The following is a 20,645-nucleotide window of genomic DNA, read 5'->3' as shown; positions in this document are numbered from 1 at the left end:
CAAGCAAAGCACCCCGACAACATCACACCTCATTCTTCATTGTGGCAACCATGCATGTAGAGAACATCCGTTCACCTTTTCTGCGTCGCACAAAGTCACTGCAGGTGGAACCAGAGATTTCAAATTTGGACTTGTCAGACTAAAGCACAGATTTCCACTGGTTTAATGTCCAGTCCTTGTGTTTCTTGGCCCAAACAAATCTCTTCTGCTTGTTGCTTTTCCTTAGTAGTTTGACCATAAAGGCCTGATTCACACAGTCTCCTCAGAACAGTTGGTGTAGAGATGTGTCTGCTACTGGAACCCTGTGTGACATTTCTCTATTCTCTAATCTGAGGTGCTGTTAACTTCTGAGGCTGGTGACTCAAATGTATTCATCCTCAGCAGCAAAGGTGACTGTTGGTCTTCCTTTCCTGGGGCGGTCCTCATGTGAGACAGTTTAATCGTAGCCCCGGATGGTTTTTGTGACTGCACTTGAGGACACATTCAAAGTTTTAGCAATTTTCCGGATTGACTGACTGTCAGTTCTTACAGTATTGATGGACTGTCGTTTCTCTTCACTCAGCTGATTGGTTCTTGCCATAATTTGATTTCTAACAGCTGTCCAATAGGGTTGTCAGCTGTGTACTAACTAACCTGACTTCCGCAGAAAACAACCGATATTCTCAACCCCACTAAGAAGGCAAGAAATATCACAACTGAACCCTGACAACACCTGAGCAAACGGTGGTTATTTTCAGGAATCAAAACTATAAGATATATTTAGATATATTGAGTTATTTATCAATTCTTTATTTACTACATAATTCCATGCTTCTTGCTTCGTATTTTGTAGATAATCCGGCATTCTGACATCCTGAATCAGGTTCATTTGCTTGTATTTAGTAAACAGTCATTTTCAGTTTGAAACAGCAGGGCTTGGCTGCATAATGAAAAGTTGGAACAAAACAGATTTTAAATGATACATTCTGATCCATAACAATAACTAAATTCTTATATGTATGTTGTCACCTTTTCAATTTCTGCACTTTAAGCTGTTCTGATCTTAGAAAGATTCTATATTAACTTTTTGCTATTTGAAAATAGCGTGCAATTTATTGCTGGTGACTTTTTTGAGCTATTGCATTACTGGATATGTTCTGCCAGGTTATTACCTCTTCTTTCAGCGGAGCTACAGTTTGCCCTGCAACATGCCCAGCGGAGGGGATTTAAGTCATATGTCTCTTTCTTGCTGGAAAATAAAGTAACAGTTCTAGTGAATGAGGTGTTATGTGTTTCTCACAGACAAGGCTATGTGTAAACACTCTGGATCCCATCATTACCATCAATGGCTTTCAGCAGTTGAGGCGGATAGAAATAAATCCGAGAGTGCAATGAAAAAGACACAAGGCACAACAAATGGTACCATTTTTGTCATGTCACTGTCTCACCAGGGCTAACACTCAACTAATTAATCAAATTAAGCTACATCTATAGAAGAAGTAGCTTAATTCTGCACTCCAATTGCCCAATGACCATATTATTTAATATCCAAGAGACATAGTTATTCTGTCCCAATACATTTTTTTTTTCATTTTTGCAATATCCTAAAACTATCAGTACATAGTATGCAAGCAGACTTTTTTCAAACCACTGTTCTCTGTCCCAGCCACACTGATCAGATCAAAGTTCAAGTAAAACTTCGCATTTTAGTGCAGGAGAAAAAAACACTTGATGGTGTTACTAATCAATAATAGTGGCTCTGCCTCAGTTTTTGAAGGTCTGGCTTTCAGAGTTGGCTTTCTGGCTTTCCTGCCTTGCAGGATGAAACAGAAATTGGGCTTTTTGGACAATGGCTGATGTGTGTGTTTTGAAGTTTCCAACTTCCTGCCTCTTGCTACCAATTAAAGCTGTCAGCCTTAAATGCAGCCTTTAAGAGATGGAGAGAACGGTGGGTTGTTTTAACAGCATGCTGTTTATGGGGAAAAATAATTAAGTTCAAAAATGGAGGAAAGAAAATCTCCCTCCTCAGCAGAGATAAGCAGGCCTGTGCCGCTACCATGGCCTGGAGCCCCGACATGATGGTTGAAGTTGTATGTGGGCCAGGTACAGAAGTGCATTTTGCCCTTTTATCAGGGTTGAACCTAGTCTTTGTGTAGAAAAAACAGACTTGAGTGAAGCAGAAGACCCTGCGAACCTGTCTTGAGCTGCTGATTGACAAGTGCGTCCAGTTTTGACAGGGCACCCCAGATCATTACCTCAATGATGTTCTGAATGCACAAGGATAGTTGCTGCAGCATGATGAGGCAGACAGCCAAGGTAGATTGCAAAGAGAAGAGAAAATACACAGAAATGGAGCCCCTGTTTCCATTTGGAAAAAACAGCTTTTTAAAGTTAAGTTAATAGAAATTCTGCACTGCAGTGCACAAACTCAGAGTGGATGCTGCTTTCACATTGCTCGTGTATGGCACAGGCATGTATGGTTAATTTATCCTTGTTTAATATCTTTATTATACCACAGTGTCATAGTCAGATGATAAAAACGTTATTGTTTTTAAACACTTAACAACAAACAGAAATCTCGCATGGCATTCCAGGAATGTGCTGGAGTCACTTACCCAGTTTGGGGGTCACAGCCTCGGGTGCTACGATTACTACTTGGACAGCTGTTGCTTTCACCCTCCATATATTGTCTAGCTCCTCTCCCAGCACTTGGTATTTCTCAAGCTTCTTGTATTCCTTTTTCCTGATGTTACTATCACTTGGTTTAACAATATCTATCACTACGGCCTTCTTCATCTGCTTGTCTACCAGTACATTGTCAGCCATCACCATTTTGTCCATCTGTATCTAGAATTCCCACACGATATTGCCCAAGCTATATCCCATTTTGATCTCAGGACTTCTAGCCCCCCATACTCTGGACAGATGTTCTAATACACTATGCCGGCCACTTGGTTATGGTGTCCCTACTATTACGTATTGTATTGTCTCAGGGACATCTTTGCACAGTCTGCATCTGGGGAGGTAGAGCCCAGCGTCTAATGATCTTGTACTTAGAGTTTGTTCTTGGGTTGCCATAATTACCACCTATGTGTTTTCTCTTAGTCCAAATTTGTCCAGTCATTGGTAGGGTTTTTCAATATCACCCACTATCGTACATGCCATATAGTAGCCAGTATTGTTAATGATCTGAAGGGTTCAGGTATATACAGAACAGTGTGGACAGAACATCTCCTTGTTAAATCCCACACTTGATAGTGACCTGGCTTGAAGTTGGCCTCTAAGTGTTGTTCACCACATCCCTATGAAATTCCTGATGATGACCTGTCAAGTCTTGTTGACCTATTGTTCAAAGCATTCTAGGATCAATGTGTTAGGCACTGAGTCACAGGCTTTCTTCTTGTAGTCAGTCCAGGTGGTGCAAAGGTTGGTCAATCTGGTTTTGCAGTATTGAGTGACATCTCCATCAATCAGTAGCTGGTGTTATTTTTCTTGGTGCTTGTTTACCCATTCTCTGAGGGTGGGGATGACAGTATCTCCCCTCTGACCTGACGTCCTGGCTACCCCTTTCCTATAGAGTTTGTGTTGTACCTTGTCAATCTGTAATCACCATTATATATCTTTTGGAGCAGTATATGCAGTCATGCATTTTCTTTAAGGAAAACCTGTCTTATAATTTCTGATGTTTATTTTGGAAGTGTAAAATTAAAATAAAAAACAGCTAAATAACAATATAAAACTTCCCTACATTACCATAAGTTACCTGAAAAAGGTAAGCTTATAATGCTAACCATGTTAACAATATGGCTGCTGAAACTTGAAAGAAGTCCAAAAAACCCCAATAACAATACATATACAATACAAACTGGAATTAACTCTCCCATTCTCTTCATACCAGTGCCTCTGCCTAATTATTCTATCCATGCACTTCCTCTAAACCAGAGGGTCCTGAAATGTTCTGCACTGGATAAAAACAAATAACACGTGCTACCTCCAGTGCATCCAGAACATTATCTGATGGGACAAAGTGCCAAACATCACAATCCTAGAAATAATGCACATGTACACCCAGCCAAAAAGACACACATGTGTGGTTACATGGTGTGAATAGAGAGTATCTGGATCCCCTAGGCTCTCCTCTGAAGAAAAGTTGATCTGGTAATAAAATCCCAAAGACGGACCCCAACTGCACTGTGGAGATGGCTGTAATACCAGAAGGCTCTGAGCATTGTACCTGGGAAGCTGTGGCCCAGCAAGGACAACTCAAAAAGCCTCTCCAAGTTAGAAAAGACACTAGTCATGTGAGGCAAAGAGACACACAACAAATTCAGCTGTAAACTGCTGAATTCTTCCACAAAAATTACTATAACATGAAATCAAAGTAAAATCCCTTTTTGCCAGTGACTTTTGGCAAATTAAAGACAAACCTTATCATTTCAAAGAAATATAAATCATTATTTTAGTTCTAAGTTCCAAGATACATTTCTAAGTCATTAGAATATCTCCTTGCATCTTTTTATCACTCCTGGGTCTCATTTGGTTTGGTGTGTCCTGCAAGTTTTCATAGTTAGCCAATATTAGGGAACATTAAGTACTTGCTGCTAACAAAGTAAACACTTAGGACATTACTGTATTATTTAGCAGAAGATGTCTGACACATCACTTCTTGGCCCAGACAAGTGTAATGTTGCATGAGTATAATTTTCACATCCGTCATTGACTAAGCAGAAAACCAGCAATTTGTGAGCTTATCTTGTAACAGGCACAAGCAGTGACTGTAATTTCTTAAATGTCAGACAGTGTTACATACATGCCTTTTTCTCTCTTTTTCCTCTGTATTATAAAAAATTTGCAAAGTGAACCAGTGATGCTAATACTTTGGTACTTTCACTATGGTGGTGTACCTAATGGCTCACACACTAGAGTAAAAATAGGACAGCAACCTCACTACAAGTAGTCAAAATTTGTTGTTTCCCGTCGATTGCACTGAAAGTTTTTACTGTCACCAGTGGTTGGGCTTGCAGCACCCTCGGCCTCTCGACAACCACCTTTGATTGCAAACTAATCACGAAGGTTGCCTGGTTAGTTGTTAATTTAAAAAGACAGAAAGACTGCCAACACACTGCAATCAATCTGTACTTTTCTAATGAGCCCAACTCGTCAGTGATTGTCTCTACAGTAGGGTAGTCATCTCAGCTGGTTGCATTCTGGTTAAATTTCTATTTAAAAGTACGTTTACTGAGTGCCATCTCATTTTGCACAAGTTGCAATCCTTCAGCAACTACATCATAGTCTACTGACTCCCTCTTATCCCGTTTTTTAGACGAGTGGTCATAGACCTGGTCTATGTCTTTAAAGCAATCATTTCTAAGGCAATGAGATCAGAAATTCAAACAGTCACAGTCATTTTGGTTATTCCAGCCACTGTTTTCCCTGGCTGTAAAATAAAATAAATTTAAGAAATGATCTCTCTTCAAACGTGCTTTGAAAGTCTGCTGCCACTGCAGGGTTTAGAATCCAAGTTACTGAACACAAAATATTTATACATCAATGTATTATATATTGTCTGTTTATGTAATATGATAGAAGCTAAATCTACTGCCGGTTCATAAAAACTTCAAAAGTTGCTTGCTTCTGATAAACACAGAACTGTTTCAATGAAAGAAAATGTTGTGTTGTGTTTGTAATTAAGTTCAACCAGAAGATCTGGTAAAACTGAAAAAGAAAGGGACACGCATGCTCTAAAAATATCACCAAAACAAAATGAATGAGAATTTATATGTAGCCAATTTAAGAAACTAGACATTGCCGAAAAACAACATAAAATTACCAGAAAGGGCAAGTTATGAAGCCAAAATGTTGCAAGTGCTACAGTTTGTCAAACTCTCTCTATTGTTTACCAGTTGGCAAATGAGCTCATTCAACAGAATCAGAGCAAGAAGTCATAGGGGAAACAATACGCAAACAATGACTAGTGTTTGTGGTCAAACTCAGAAGCACTCAGCGTTCTCTCCCCAACATACAAACACCTTGTTTGCATTACAAGTAGGTGAGAAAAACCCACAAACAATTGCAGTGTGTAGGTAGGGCCTGTGGAACTTCACAAAGGAAAATTACCTTCTTCATCGCCCACAAGACTGTATTATGGGTATCGCCGCTGCTGCCAAAAAATCTTCAGGCGCCATATGGTCTCCCTGTATTTGTTAAGCTAAGCATGATGAGGCCCTCCTTGATCAGATGACAGAGCATGGTGGAAGAATCCCATCTATTAGCATGCACCAGGCTGCCTTGGTTTCATAGCCTTGCATGAAACTCCATTATATAAACAGGCCTTGGGGTTAATGGGGAGAAAGTGTCTCTCTCAAGCTGTACCAACAGACCAGCACTTGTATTTGTGAATCATACTGAATCCATGTGTTTAGTTGAGCTTGCTGTAGAAACATGTACATTTTTAAATTTGTGTATGTGTTTTACCAAAGGGAAAATTAGTCTTTATCTTAAAGGAAGATGGACATTTTGTTCAATATGCTTTCTTTCCAAATGAGAGAGAAGATGAGCTTGATGGCAGGCGAGGGATGTGTCACTTCCTATTTTCTTTATAGCAGACTATATTTATCTATTATCATTTATTTTACTGAGCAGAGACCTCAAAAAGTCCATAGCATGGACTCTACTTTCTGAAAAAAAGAAATATTAATCAAAAATAAGAAGTAATCAATCAATCGATTGAGCCTTTCATTTGTCACATACAATGTTTACACCTGCAGTGAAATTGGACACCCCCCAGGCCACACATACATAGCAAAGACATGACGTGGGAAGACATGATCATCAATATAACTAATAAACCAACGCATAAATGGCAAATATTGTTTAGTATTGTCAAATGTATTTAAGACACTTTTTTTAACCAAACAATGTCATTGAGAATGTAGCTTATTTAGCTTATTTCTTCAGAAACATATTTTTAGGAAAGTTGGTTGGCAATTTGGCCTGGAACATAGTAGTGAGTCCTCAACAAATAGGACTGAATCAATCCGTTTGCCCCTTTTTTCAGACAAATAAACAAAAAATTGAATCTGCATTTTAATAAATACAGTATTGATAATATGTCCCAAGTGAAATCCTAGCTTTCTGGTAATACACATTGATTTGTCAGTTAAGGACACATGCCCTCAGTGGCCCAGTAACTAGATGCTAAGAGTAACTAGTAAGTAATTAGAATGAAGAAGAATTCTAAAAATATGTAGAATAAGCAGCTGTTTTCTGCTGCTGCTCCTCTACCTGAGACTATTAAAATAGTGTCATAAAGTATTCCCAACATTATCTAATGGTGCTATGGCAAGAAACCTATTATGCTATATTATTATACCACACTTTAATAAAAACCTATAAAAATCTAAAGCTGTATCTGTATTTATTATTGTGACCTCTTAATTTAAATTTGCAAATGCTCATCTTACTGTGGGCTTGTTGTATTCTACTGGCTGATTCAGAACAGATTTTTTTTGCTGTTGTGCGGTACATTGCCCTGCCAAGGGAGTGCTGTTGCCTCTTTGGGGAGACAACAGAACATTGGAGTGTAATAAGATGATCAATTTTAAAGTTTAGGTGTAAGTGGTTTTAATGTGTAAAGAAAGAAAATCAGTTTAAAGCATCATAAGCCTGCATAAACTGTGAACTGTCTCAAAAAGTACTCTATGAAAGTCCCTTGAGTTCTTCAGTATTTAGAAGTCCTTTGATTGAGCGTGTATAACAATGTTTTTCCCTGTCTTTTTTCTAATGATAATTAGGCTGTTTCAGGAACTCCAGGAACAATTTTATTATGCAGCCTCATTTTGATTCCATTAATGTTACTGCATTATTTGACTCTTACCGTTTCAAAGAAATAGCCCCCTAGCATAGACTGAAACCCTTCACTTCTTAACAAGGTTTTTATTGTGAACCAATTAAACTCCTACCAAAATGGCACGAGTGCACTGTTTATATTATATATGTATTATTTATTAAAGTTAATTAGGATGCACATTATATGCCATTAATTTGAAATATACCATTTATTGAAATCACTTAAGACATCTAATCTTAATATTAATCAAAGTACATTGTAACTTGTCACTGGTGATTGCACTGAAAGTTTTTACCGTCAATCACTGATGTGGGATGGTGCCAGTCTTTGTCTTTCTGTTTTGCCTTTGTGCTAACCCTTCTGTGATATCTACATCCCTATATTGTAGTTGATGGAGGCTGGAATGAGTGGAGCCAGTGGACAGTGTGCAGCAGTCAGTGTGAGAGGCAGCGAACTCGGGAATGCAACTCCCCAATACCCAGACACCGAGGCAAAATGTGCGAAGGGAACAGTGAGGCCACTGAGAACTGCACAGATGGACTGTGTACCCAGAGTAAGGCCTTTCTCTCTACTGTCATCATCATTTTTCTATTTTTTTCCCCCAACATTATCATTATCATATATACACTTACTATAACATGGCAAGTCATCGCAAGCGTGCTTGAAGAGGAGGTGTGAATTGAAAAAGAAGCCACAGTGTGGACTGACACAGATTCCCAGTCCATGATAATGTCACCACTCTTTCTTCTGTACACTGCTCCCTTGACCTGTCATGAGTCAGCCAGTCACTACTTTCAAATAATGTTTGATGTGTGAAATATAATTTCATTATTATTTTGGTATGAAGTGATTTAAAATCAAATGAGCTGGTCCCAGTAACAAGTTAAATAAGCTGTAAATGTAATTAATAAATCTAAACCTTGCTTCTATGCACAAGTGTGCAAGTAATGCTAATTCAGCTTTACGCAGACTATTGCATGACTTCTGTCCATTTGGTCCATTCTACCACAGATCCTTAGCTTTTATCAGTTTTTTTATGTTTGCAAACAGATATTGGAGAAACATAGTAGATAAATCGAGATACATTCATTAATACCAGCTTGACTTGGATTGCTTGTAAATGTTTACACTCAATCTTAACACTGAAAAACACTGTAGCTTTTTTCTATCAGTCAACTTGGCAGCTCCAGTGTAACAACAGCCAAAAACAATTGCCAAAATGTGAGTTAGCATCATTGTAAAATGGACTATATAAACATATTATGATACAGGAACCTTTCTTTGTGCAAGTACATCACTAAAAACTTTCAGAGTACTTTTTATTTATTTCTTTTGGGGTTTTTTTTTGTTTTTTTTAAGTACTCTGGCTATTTGCTGCTATCATAAATAAGCATGATATAAACATACATATAAACTTAGTACATTTCATTTCTTTTGTTGTACTAACTTTTCTTGGCAAGAAAAGCAACCACCTGTTTTTTGGTGCCACAATTGTAAGGAAATTGCATTTGTGGGTTTAGCAGCAGAGTTGAGTCTGCGGGTTGCACCCACGAATAAGAGACCAAATGCTCTCTGCTAATGCCAGAGAACTATTTCTGCTATTGAGTCTTGTTTGGTGCTGTGTATGGGATTTGTTAAGAAGTCTGAAGAAACCAGACATACTGGCAGTTTAATCATTCATTCATTTATCAAGCAGGGGCCTCCTTTGGATGTGGAGAAACCATTTATAACCACAATAGCCCGGCACTTCCTCCTCATGCTGGTCACCAGCTGTGGAATAGCATCTCATTTTTCAACCAGCGTTTGTCATCAGTCAGTCATGTCAGTTGTGCTGGTCACTCTGACATCAACAACATACATAGCTGATCCTACAAGTGTTCAATGGGGTTGAAGTGAAGACTATAGGTCAGTCCATCCTCCTCTACTTGTCTGGGTAGAGAGCTTTTGTCCATACCCTCCTGCAAACCTTTACTGCAAAACTGTGGAAGATTCTTCTTGTGGTGAACTCTCCTGGGGACACCCACTTCGCGATGTCCCTGGCATCTTCAAAAGAAGAGTCAGTAGCAGAATAAGCTGTTTGGCATTGGCAGAGATTGGCAGGTTTTCATAGGCACAACCCACATAGTCAACTCTGCTGCTTTACCCAGAAATGCATTTTCCTTACAAATGTGGCACCATTTAGGGGAAATAAGAAGTCTTTCCAACTCTATAAGATTTACTGACAATAAGCACAGTTACAACAAAGAAATAATTGCATTCTACAAGGTTTAGGAGTGTGTTTATGGAAATTTTTAACCATTCTTCCAGAAGCATGTTTGTGCGGTGGATAAGAAAGCTGGGCTCACAGTATCCGCTCTAATTTTTCCCAAAGGTGTTTTATTGCTTTGCGTTCAGGACTCACAAATCATAGTCACTCATTTATGCACCTTGCACTGGTTTGCAGTCATCTTGGAACAGAAAGGAGCCATTCTCAAACTATTCCCACAAAGTTGGGAGCATGAAATTGTCCAAAATATCTTGGTATGTTGAAGCATTAAGAGTTCCTTGCACTGGAACTAAGGAGCTGAGCCCAGCTCCTAAAAAATAACCCCAGACCACAATCCCCCCCTCCACCAAACTTTACACTTGGCACACTGCAATCTTACATCTACTGTTCTCCTGGCAACCACCATCCATGAGAATGCCTGACAGAGAAGCGTGATTCCTCACTCTAGAGAATGTGTCTTTACTGTTCTAGGGTCCAGTGGCGATGTGCTTTACACAACTGCAGCTGAAGCTTTGCATTGCACTTTGTGTTGCAAGTCCTGGATGCAACAGCTTAGCCATAGAAATGCATTCTGAAGGTCTCTACTGACTGTTCTTGAACGAATCTGAAGGCCACATGAAGTTTGTGAGGTTTGTAGCGATTGACTCTGCAGAAAGTTGGCGACCTCTGCTCAGTCTGCTCCTCATCATCTGCCGACCCCTCTCTGTGATTTTACATGGCCTACAACTTCGTGGTTGACTTGCTGTTATTCCCAGTACCACTAACAGTTGACTGTGGAAAATTTAGAAGTGAGAAAATTTCAAAACTGGACTTGTTGCATAGGTGACATCCTATTATGGTACCACTCTGTAGAGTGACCCATTCTTTTAAAAATGTTTGTAGAAGCTGCCTGAATGCCTGGTGCTTGATTTTGTTTTACACCTGCAGCCATGGAAACGATTGTAACACCTGAATTCAGTGAGTTCCTTTGGGTCTGGTGGGAGTGAGGCCAGAGTGGACCTGGCTTGTTCCAGTGCATCCTGCAAAAGCTCACAATAGGCCTCCTTTTGTGTTCTTGGTGGATTCTGAGCAGTTTTTTTTGTGCAGCGTGCATTTGGTACATTGTATCCCCCAAAAGAATGTTGTTGTCAGTTTGGGGAAGGCAACAGAACACTGCAATGCAATAAGATAATCATTTTAGACAGTTAGACAGTGGTCTTAATTAGAGCTGGGCGATAGAACGATAACGATATGTATCGCGATATAACTTTTACTCGATAGAGAAATTAAGCTATCGCGATAGACCTCGCCGCTCTTGTCCTCTTAAAAAAAAAAAAAAAAAGGTCAGCCAATCTAAATTAAGTAGCGCAGAGCCGAACCAATCACAGCCGCAGCGTCACGTCGCGTGACTTGTTACGTACAGCACAAGTGCCAAGCCGCACGTGTGTTTGTTTGGGAAGCAGCCAGCGGGTAATGGAGCCAGCGCGTAATGGAGGAAATGAGTGTGCCGATTAGAAAAATCAACCGAGCGTGACCGAAGAGAAAACAGATGATGGTTCCAATGCCGGAGAGATTGTCGAACGGAAGAGCCAAAGAAGTTCCGTAGTGTGAAGGTATTTCGGCTATTTCAAGTCTGACAAAAAACAGAGTAGCGTGCACTGTAAATTGTGCCGAAAGCAAGTCTGGAAATACAATAAACTGGTGCATGCGTCACACTGTGCGCCACGCTATTGTTTCGGTGAAATGAATTTCTACAATACTGTTACTGTTAATTCTACTCTCTGCAGTGTTTAAATGCTTACATATACACACAGTTACTGTCCCTCCACAAATACGACTCGGTTCTGCTTCTATGCCCCAGCTTTGTTTACTTTTTCCCACTGAGGCTTCTAGACTTCTGATTGGCCAACATTTCTGCACGGTTAGGAATCTAGCGCCACCTGCTGCTTTGGCATGTTCATAGCAGCGTTTTCCTTCATTTCTGCCTTTATGTGTGGACGGGATTATTTTTTAAAACGAAAACGGAAAATCTCCGTTTTCAAAAATACCCGTGTACGTGTGGACGTAGCCTCAGTCTCTGACTGGAAGCGCTAATTCGTCATTCGGCTTTTGTCAGACTAAAGTAACTGTTAAAACTGTTTGAAAAGCTAAGCTATACAACAAGGAGAGATTGAGAATTTCCTTTTAGTTCTCAGTTTATTTGATATTGACAAAAGTTAGTCAGTTTTGTCTGTTCTTCTGTAAAACAAACTAAGATTTATTTTTAGAATTAATATTTTGTTTCTAAGTGGAATTGACAATTATTCTGTTTCGTTTGTTCTGTTTTGAAACTTAAACGCTTTAGCGGCTGCCTTTTGTGTAGTTTGCAATATTTGCCTTTATTTATCTGAAAAAGTCTCATGTTCCTTAAGTACATCTACCCTGTTGAACTTATTATGGGAAATAAATATTTAAATAAAAACAAGCTGCTGATTATTTCACATTTTACTTGTGAGCAACAGCACATTTAAATCTTACAAATATAGTTATTTGGCTTATATCGTGATAGATATCGTTATCGCCTGAAATGAAAAAAACATATCGTGATATGAAAAAATCTCATATCGCCCAGCTCTAGTCTTAATGTTATGGGTGATCAGTGTAGTCTGGTAGAAAAGTACGACTCAGTCCTCAAACATTAGAGATCATTAGTTCACTCAGAGATGAGTTTATACAATCTATACCTCACCTTCTTTATCTGTGATGCTTTGATAACTATATTAAAACCTTCCAGGCCATTATGAGATCCAATATATCGTTTGTAAGTACAGTCAGTAGAAGAGCTTCCCTCTGTTCAGGGTGTTGGATCTGAGACCACATTTGATAGTCACTTCACAGAGGCTCAGACTTTAATCACCACTTTCTCTCCTCTTTGTCTCATTCTATCTCTCTGTCTTTGCAGATCGAAAGCTGCTACATGACGTTAAACCTCAAAGTGAGTCTTCCACTGTGGATTTCTTTCATCTTCTACTCCCCTGCCCTCCCACCTGCCATTGATATGTTATATGCCCTTAATTTTGAGCGCAAGAAATGCTATAGGCAAACTAGAGGAGTGACAGTCCTTTGCATTCTCTTAGCATATACTCTGGAAATGGACACATTATGAATTACAATATTTAGTTCACCTTGATCTAAGCAGCTCTGGTGTTAACCCAGCAAATGCTCATTACAAATTCATGTCATTATTCAGTGCTGAACTTTTATGACAACCGTGACATCACAGCTGTGTTTCTACTTTGAGCCATGAGATATATTGGTTGTGACAAGTGAACATGTGCTATGTTGTGGAGGATTAATGATTTGTAATCATTGCAAATGAGCTAATTTGAGCAATTTACAGCGCTGTCCTTGCATTCCTGTGGTGGCGTTCAATCACTTGCCAGAGTTAGTCCAAGTAAGTGATTGTCAGGTGTTATTGTAGCTCCATTAGGTTGCCACTTCAACATGAAAGTTGTGCCTACTACAAAAGCTTAAATGATTGAATGGGGATTGCATAAAGCTTATATGTGGCAAGCAATCACTGTATGGGGTCTGATTGCCTTTCCTGTGAGATATCCATCACAGCTATTGGACATAGACCAGTAGGTCTAAAGACAGTAAGGCTAATCACTCTCACTGTTACTAGCTTTAGTGTAATATGCCACAGTTTAACATTATGGTCTACTCCTCTCACCATATTCTCACAAAGTCACAAAATTTAGGTTTGTAAGTATTTGACTGACATTTTCTTTCTAGTTAATTCCAATATGCTACACCCTGGTGGTTTTTAAACCAGACTAAGTTAAGGTCAAGACTAAGATAAAGATAGAGTTCAAGTACAAAATTCCAGCTCAAGTTTAACAAAACTTTAAGAAAAATTTTACATAAACTATTTAGTAATTACCAGCATATTTACACATAGTTCCCCATTCTCAGAGTCTCAAAAGCAATTTGACAAACAAGCATGACTTGAAATATAAAGATTTGTTTTTAATCTTTATAAAAATCTCTTGTAGTTAATGCCTTCCTTTAGTCTAAGACCAATGAATATCACTAAATATGGTTTTCTCCTGGCAGTTATTTCAGTTGCTGCTTGTTCGTGGGTTTCTCTCTCTTAGTTTTTTCTTTAGTAACTGAAAGCCATGCTCTATTGGGTTACGATCAAGTGACTGACATGTAACTTGGGTTGCTTTTGCCGTATGTTTGGGATCATTGTCCATTTGTACTGTGGAGTGCTGTCTGACTACTTTAGCAGCATTTGGTTGAACGTGAGCAGAGAATATAGCCCTGTACCTTTAAGAATTCATGCTGCGTCTATCAGCAATCACATTATCAATAAACACTAATGGCTGTGTTCCACTGGCAGTCATACATGCCCATTCGTTCATGCCTCCACTATATTTAATAGTTTGTGATAAACTGCTCTTTTCCTTCTTCATATTGTCCTCTTACCATGATTGTGATACAAGATAATCTTAGTTTCATCTCTTCAAAGATTTTTCTTCATGTAGCCAACTTTTGATATGCTTTTGACAATCCTACCTCTTTACTTGGTTAGATGCTCTGAAGAAACTGTTGTTAACGAAAGAAGGAACTCTGTGAACGACCACTGCAGTTGTTGTCTGTGGTCCTTTGGGGCTTTTAGTGTTGTTGCATCCATTCTTTTTAGGAATGTACCAGATTTTTTATTTGGTCAGTTTAAAGTTTTTTCTATCGCTCCGATGGCACTGCTTTGTTTTGCAATGTAATGATGGCCTCCTTCGATTGTACTGATATCTATTGGGACCTCATATTGAGAGTTACAGTGAATAGCTTCAGCAACTGGGATCAGCTCCATATGTTTCATTCCAATTACACTGAGTCTCTGAAAATGGCTGTTATTGTTAACAGTTAATGTGTAATACTTTTGTTAAATTAAAAGTAAAAGTCTGCACTTCAATAACATCTTGACTGTTTGATTGAAAATTGACTGTGGTGGTTACGGATGTTCCAGTCGACAAACTTGGTCTAAAACTAAGAAACACTCAGCTGTTAAGTTACATTGCAGAACAAGTTAAAGGAACATGTCGAAAGTAACAAAGGCATTTTAAACCATTAATCACATTCTTCAAGAATGAATCATGGTGCTTAAATGTGCAACAACTCACATCACGCGTTGTCAACATTGCACGTTATACTCCAGAAAATGAGGAAGAAAAACACTTCAAATAAAGCGAGGTTGAATATGATATGGAAAAATATTACTACAAAAGAATCAGAATCAGAATCAGAAACTTTATTGTCATTGTCATGAGAACAACGAAATTAAGAATGGTCCCCGATCATTGCATCATCCCTAGCAATATCAAAATATAAATAAAACAATAAAATTCAATAAATAAAATAGATAGAATACTTAAAATACTAATAAGATATAACAGTAAAACATTCACATACATTCCCACACACATGCTTCAGACCGTGCATAGATTAACACAAGAGTGGCGTGATGGACATTTTTTTGTAGTATTCAGATGTGTTATTGCAGTTGGATAACAGCTGTGTTTGAGTCTATTAGTCCTTGCTCTGATTGCCCTGTACCGTCTGCCTGAGGGCAACAGTTCGAACAGGGAGTGGCCAGGATGTGAGGTGTCTTTTATGATGTTTTGGGCCTTTTTAAAACAGTGGGCGTTGTGTAGAACTTCCAGTGTGGGGAGAGGGCAGCCAGTGATCTTTTGGGCGGTGTTAATGATCCCTTGGAGTGCTTTCCTCTGAGCCCCTGTGCAGCTAGTGTACCAGATGCATATGCAGTAAGTTAGAACACTCTCAATGGTGGCTCTGTAGAAGGACACCAGCAGTCTCTGTGTGATGTTATTCCTCCTGAGAATTCTCAGGAAAAGAAGTTCATGTATTACTAAAATATGACAAATTAACATCCGAAAAACGAATAAAGTACACTGAAAAGTGTGTCGTGCATTATGAGTGATGTAGGCTGTTTGAAAATTCATGACAACCACCAAAATAAAAATTTAAATCTAAAATTAAAAAAAAAATCATTCATCTTCTTCCACTTATCTGAAGTCATGGGGGCAGCAGCAGGGAAGCTCAGACCTCCCTCTCACCACCTACTTCAGCTTTTCCAAGGAAAATGTTTTCCCAGGCTAGCTGATAGATGTAATCTCTCCAGCGGGTCCCAGGTCTACACCGAGGCCTCCTCCCAGTAAGATATGCCCAGTTGGAAAACTTTACCCAGAAGGCAACAGCCTTAGCTGTTCCCTTTCAATGTGAGAGTAGCAGCTCTACTCTGAGCCCCTCCCAAATGACTGAACTCCTCACACACACTGTGTGTGTGTGTGTGTGTGTGTGTGTGTGTGTGTGTGTGTGTGTGTGTGTGTGTGTGTGTGTGTGTGTGTGTGTGTGTGGTAACCTTTGATTTCTCAACCCTACACTCTTTGTTTGATTGTGATTCATTTGGCTAAATATAAAATGATGAATGTAAAGTATGAAGTTGATATAAGTATTTATTTATCACATTTTCTAGATAATGGATGACTTGATGGTACTTTTTCAAAGTAAAATCAGATTTGTTAAACTAAACTTTTAATATGATGCAGAGGCACTTGTAATTTCATTTCATTTCATTTCATTTATTTATTCATTTTCAGGCACAACAAATACCTATATTGAACATAAAATACACAAAACAAAAAACAAAACTTGCCTGAAAAAGGAGTGGGACGAAGAAAACTTATTAAATCCCACCCCTATACTCACTCATCAACAAAAAAAAACAATAAACTTCCCGCAGCTACGCCCATCATTGCATACAGACCCATCAACAGCCCCGGGCAGATACAAGCATCTAAGCGGCAGCTCGCAACCAACAATTAGAGCCTTCATAACTGAATACAGAATATATAAATTATAAATTGCATTACCACAGGTAACAGGCAGTAATAACTACAAGTAACAGACACACATACATATACATACATATATATCTACACACACAAGTACATATATGTACATACATACGCACACTTTATTTTTTATTTTTTATTTTGGAATCCATACCAGCAATGGTAAGAGGACAGACATTACAGAGCACACTAAAACCCATCATTGAGTATACTGTGACCAGACCAACTGTTTGTAGAGAAATTTATATCTATGAATATTTTTGCATTGTTTCAATTGTAAACTCAGACTGTTCCAGATTTTCACACCACATACAGACACACAAAAGCCTTTACGGGTTGTTCGAGTTCTGGGTAATTTGAATTCTCCAAAGCCTCTCACATTATAAACCTTTTCTCGAATTTCAAATCTAGTTTGTAAATTTGCCGGTAAAAGTTTAGTAAAAGCTTTATACAAAATTATGGATGTATTGTAATTAACCAGATCCTGGAATTTAAGTAACTTTGCCTGAAGAAAGAATTTGTGAGTATGATCTAGATAACCAGCCTTGTGAATAATACGCAGTGCTCGTTTCTGTACTGTGACTAATGGATTAGTTGTATTTTTATATGTGTTTCCCCACACTTCCACACAATATGTAAGATATGGAAGAACCAGGGTACAGTACAGAGTACGAAGTGCATCTTTATCAAGGAATTGTTTCACTTTGTTCAAAACTGCGAGGCTTCTGGAAATTTTGGTTTTTATGTGTCTGACGTGGGGTTTCCATGAAATTTTGTTATCAATTATAACTCCCAAAAATTTGTTTTCACTCACATTATCAATTGGTACACCTTCAATGATAATTGGTAATTCTATATTATATTTTAAATTACCAAAAAACATTGCTTTAGTTTTATTTATATTTAATGATAATTTATTTATGTCCATCCATTTTTTTATTAATTTTAGCTCCCTGTTTACGGTCATTACAAGATCAGTATAATCATCGCTACTGAAAAATATGTTGGTGTCATCTGCGAACAGTATGAGTTTAAGTACTTGAGAAACATCAAAAATATCATTTATGTATACATTGAAAAGTTTTGGTCCCAACACCACATGTAATACCAAGTTTCTCTGAATGGTAATGCCCTATGCTAACATATTGTTCCCGACCTGTTAGGTAACTTTTTAACCAGTTACCAGCTTTCCCTCGAATACCATATCTTTCCAATTTATCCAGTAAAATTGAGTGATTGATTGTGTCGAAGGCCTTTTTGAGGTCAACAAAAATACCAACTGCATATTTATTTTTATCCAGTGTATCAGTAATTTCTTCTACTGCCTCAATTATCGCCATTGAAGTGGTTCTTTGCGTTCTGAAACCATACTGACCAACATTTATTATTTGATGTTTTTCAAGGAATTTTTCTAATCTTGAATTAAAAAGTTTTTCTAGAATTTTTGAGAATTGAGGCAGTAGAGAAATAGGCCTATAATTGGTAAAACTGTGTTTGTCATTACTTTTATATAGTGGTATTACTTTCGCAATTTTCATTTTTTTGGAAAACAACCAAAAATCAAGCATTAAAAACAATCAGGGTCAAAGTGGTAAAGCATTACTAAAGCAAGATGCATGTAGCCCAAGCAGTTTCAAACAGGAGCCTTGTAGTGACAATCTGAAAAATCTGAGGACAATTGTGAGTTATTTTTAACGACTCCAAAACAATTTAAATACATAAATAAATAAATAAATAAATAATGAAATTGTATTTCTAGTAAGACACTTACTAGTATAGTAAGTATATTTTAAGTAAAATTATGGATGGAGTAAGAAGACCTACAGTGCTATTAAAGTGCTACAGTCAAGTAGATATCTTTTGATATCAACTTGACTGTAGCACTGTAGCTTCTCTAGCTGCCATGTGAATATTGGATGTCATACCTCATTTCCTCCTTCTTGCTTTATTTTCATACTAACCCAAAACTTGCTTGAATTGGCTCTTGTATGTCCACATAATAACATCATTTTCTCCACTGTTTTTCTCCATCTCATCTTCACTCTCTGTGGGTCTTTATTATCACAACTAAGGCGATGCTCTTTTCTACACAACATTAAGGAAAAAGTCTTTCACTGGGTCAGCTTCTTTCTGTTTAGGTAAAGTGATTCATTTACAGAAAAATAATATTAAAACTGAAATTATATCCTGCAAATTAATAAAATGTGGCTGATAAAATTATTTACATTACAGTCTTAAAGGATCTGTGGGTAACCTTGGTATTAATTGTTAAGTGAGCTGTTGTTCCTTGCTTGTGGCACTACACTGCAAGCTAACATCGGATAAAAGAGTGAGAGTGATAAGACGTATATTAGATGGTGCTGATCTACACTATCATGGTGTATTGTGCAATGTAGGTCTACAACAACTTGAAGAACATTGCACATACTGTATCCCTCAGTATCAGTATAATAGCGCAAAAATAGTTTGCAGAATCTAAATGCTAGTCTTGTTTTTGTTTAACACTATTAAATGATTATATTACAGATACGATTTTGTGAAAATTCAAGCTATCTACAGCTGGTAGCTAAATACTATCTAGCTGTGAGAGTCTGGTTCCTAATGTTAGTTGATAAAGTATTCAATTTGGATAGCTACAGTGAGTTACATAGATTAGGTTTTGAGGTTTGGGTAAATTCGTTGACAAAATCATCAACACTCAGCAATGCAGCTAGCCGGTTAACCTAACCTTATTTTCTTGCTAAACTTGTCACTACCAAAGTAGTTTCTCCATTTTTCTCCATTTGTTTACTTTTATAGCTGACGCTGAGCTCCAGTTCCATTAGACTGAAGCTTGGCCATAAATGTTGAATTTTGTTGACCTATTCAGTATTGGACAGGAAAAGTGTTAGATTATTGCAGCAGAACATTGTATTCCAAGCATTTCTCATCTTTTGAACCCACAATACAACTATGCTGCCCACAACTGAGTTTGAGATTGTTTCAGTTATGTGTTGGACAGTATCTAATGTAGCCTTGACCCACAGTCACAGTGGTATTGCTCTTTTTAAACATTGTTTAGAGTACCTAAACAATGAATTAAAGCACTGATTATGTTGAATTTGAGCAACATAAATGGACATTGATTGCCTGGCCATTATTTTGTCCTATTCCCTTAGGCCATTACTTGAAGTGCTTCTTGAGGAATAAGAGAATTGAAGGTAGCCATTTTTTGTGTGTGTCTTGTGTCTCAGGTATGGAGAGCTCCAATGATGTGGCTCTGTACTCAGGCCTTGGAGCCGGCATAATCACCGTTGCAATCCTTGTGGTGGCTGTCATGCTGTACAGGAAAAATCACAGCGAGTACGGCGTGGACGTTATTGACTCCTCTGCGCTCACCGGGGGTTTCCAGTCTTTCAACTTCAAGAACACCAGACAAGGTAAGAGAGTGCCTTCGACTGCGTGTTGACACGAGACAGCGACCACAAGGCCAAACGGCAGCATCATCACAGACCTTTCTGACAGGGCCACCAGGTGATTGATGGCATTTGTTTGCATCAAGCAGAATGTGTGCAGCCTCCCTATCTGCTTAGGATTTATCCCTCCATAATCAGCGAAAGAACTAGTCCTTCTATTTTGACAGACCTGCTCGTCTGTTATTGTGAAGTGGTAGATA

The 20,645-nt window shown here is 38.2% G+C and overlaps 1 protein-coding gene across 1 annotated transcript in view; it reads left to right on the top strand.

Moving 5' to 3' along the window:
- The window catches only part of unc5db (unc-5 netrin receptor Db), a 298,720-nt gene that overhangs the window by 192,720 nt on the left and 85,355 nt on the right, over window positions 1–20,645 (top strand). The window contains exons 7-9 of the mRNA XM_080894516.1: window positions 8,217–8,381; window positions 13,015–13,047; window positions 20,224–20,409. Of these exons, the coding sequence (XP_080750642.1) occupies window positions 8,217–8,381; window positions 13,015–13,047; window positions 20,224–20,409 (384 nt within the window). The remainder of the gene's footprint in view (window positions 1–8,216; window positions 8,382–13,014; window positions 13,048–20,223; window positions 20,410–20,645) is intronic.

The sequence above is a fragment of the Rhamphochromis sp. 'chilingali' genome (genome assembly GCF_963969265.1).
Source record: "Rhamphochromis sp. 'chilingali' genome assembly, chromosome: 10".
Taxonomy (NCBI): Eukaryota; Metazoa; Chordata; class Actinopteri; order Cichliformes; family Cichlidae; genus Rhamphochromis; species Rhamphochromis sp. 'chilingali'.
This window is presented reverse-complemented; position numbering and strand designations above follow the sequence as displayed.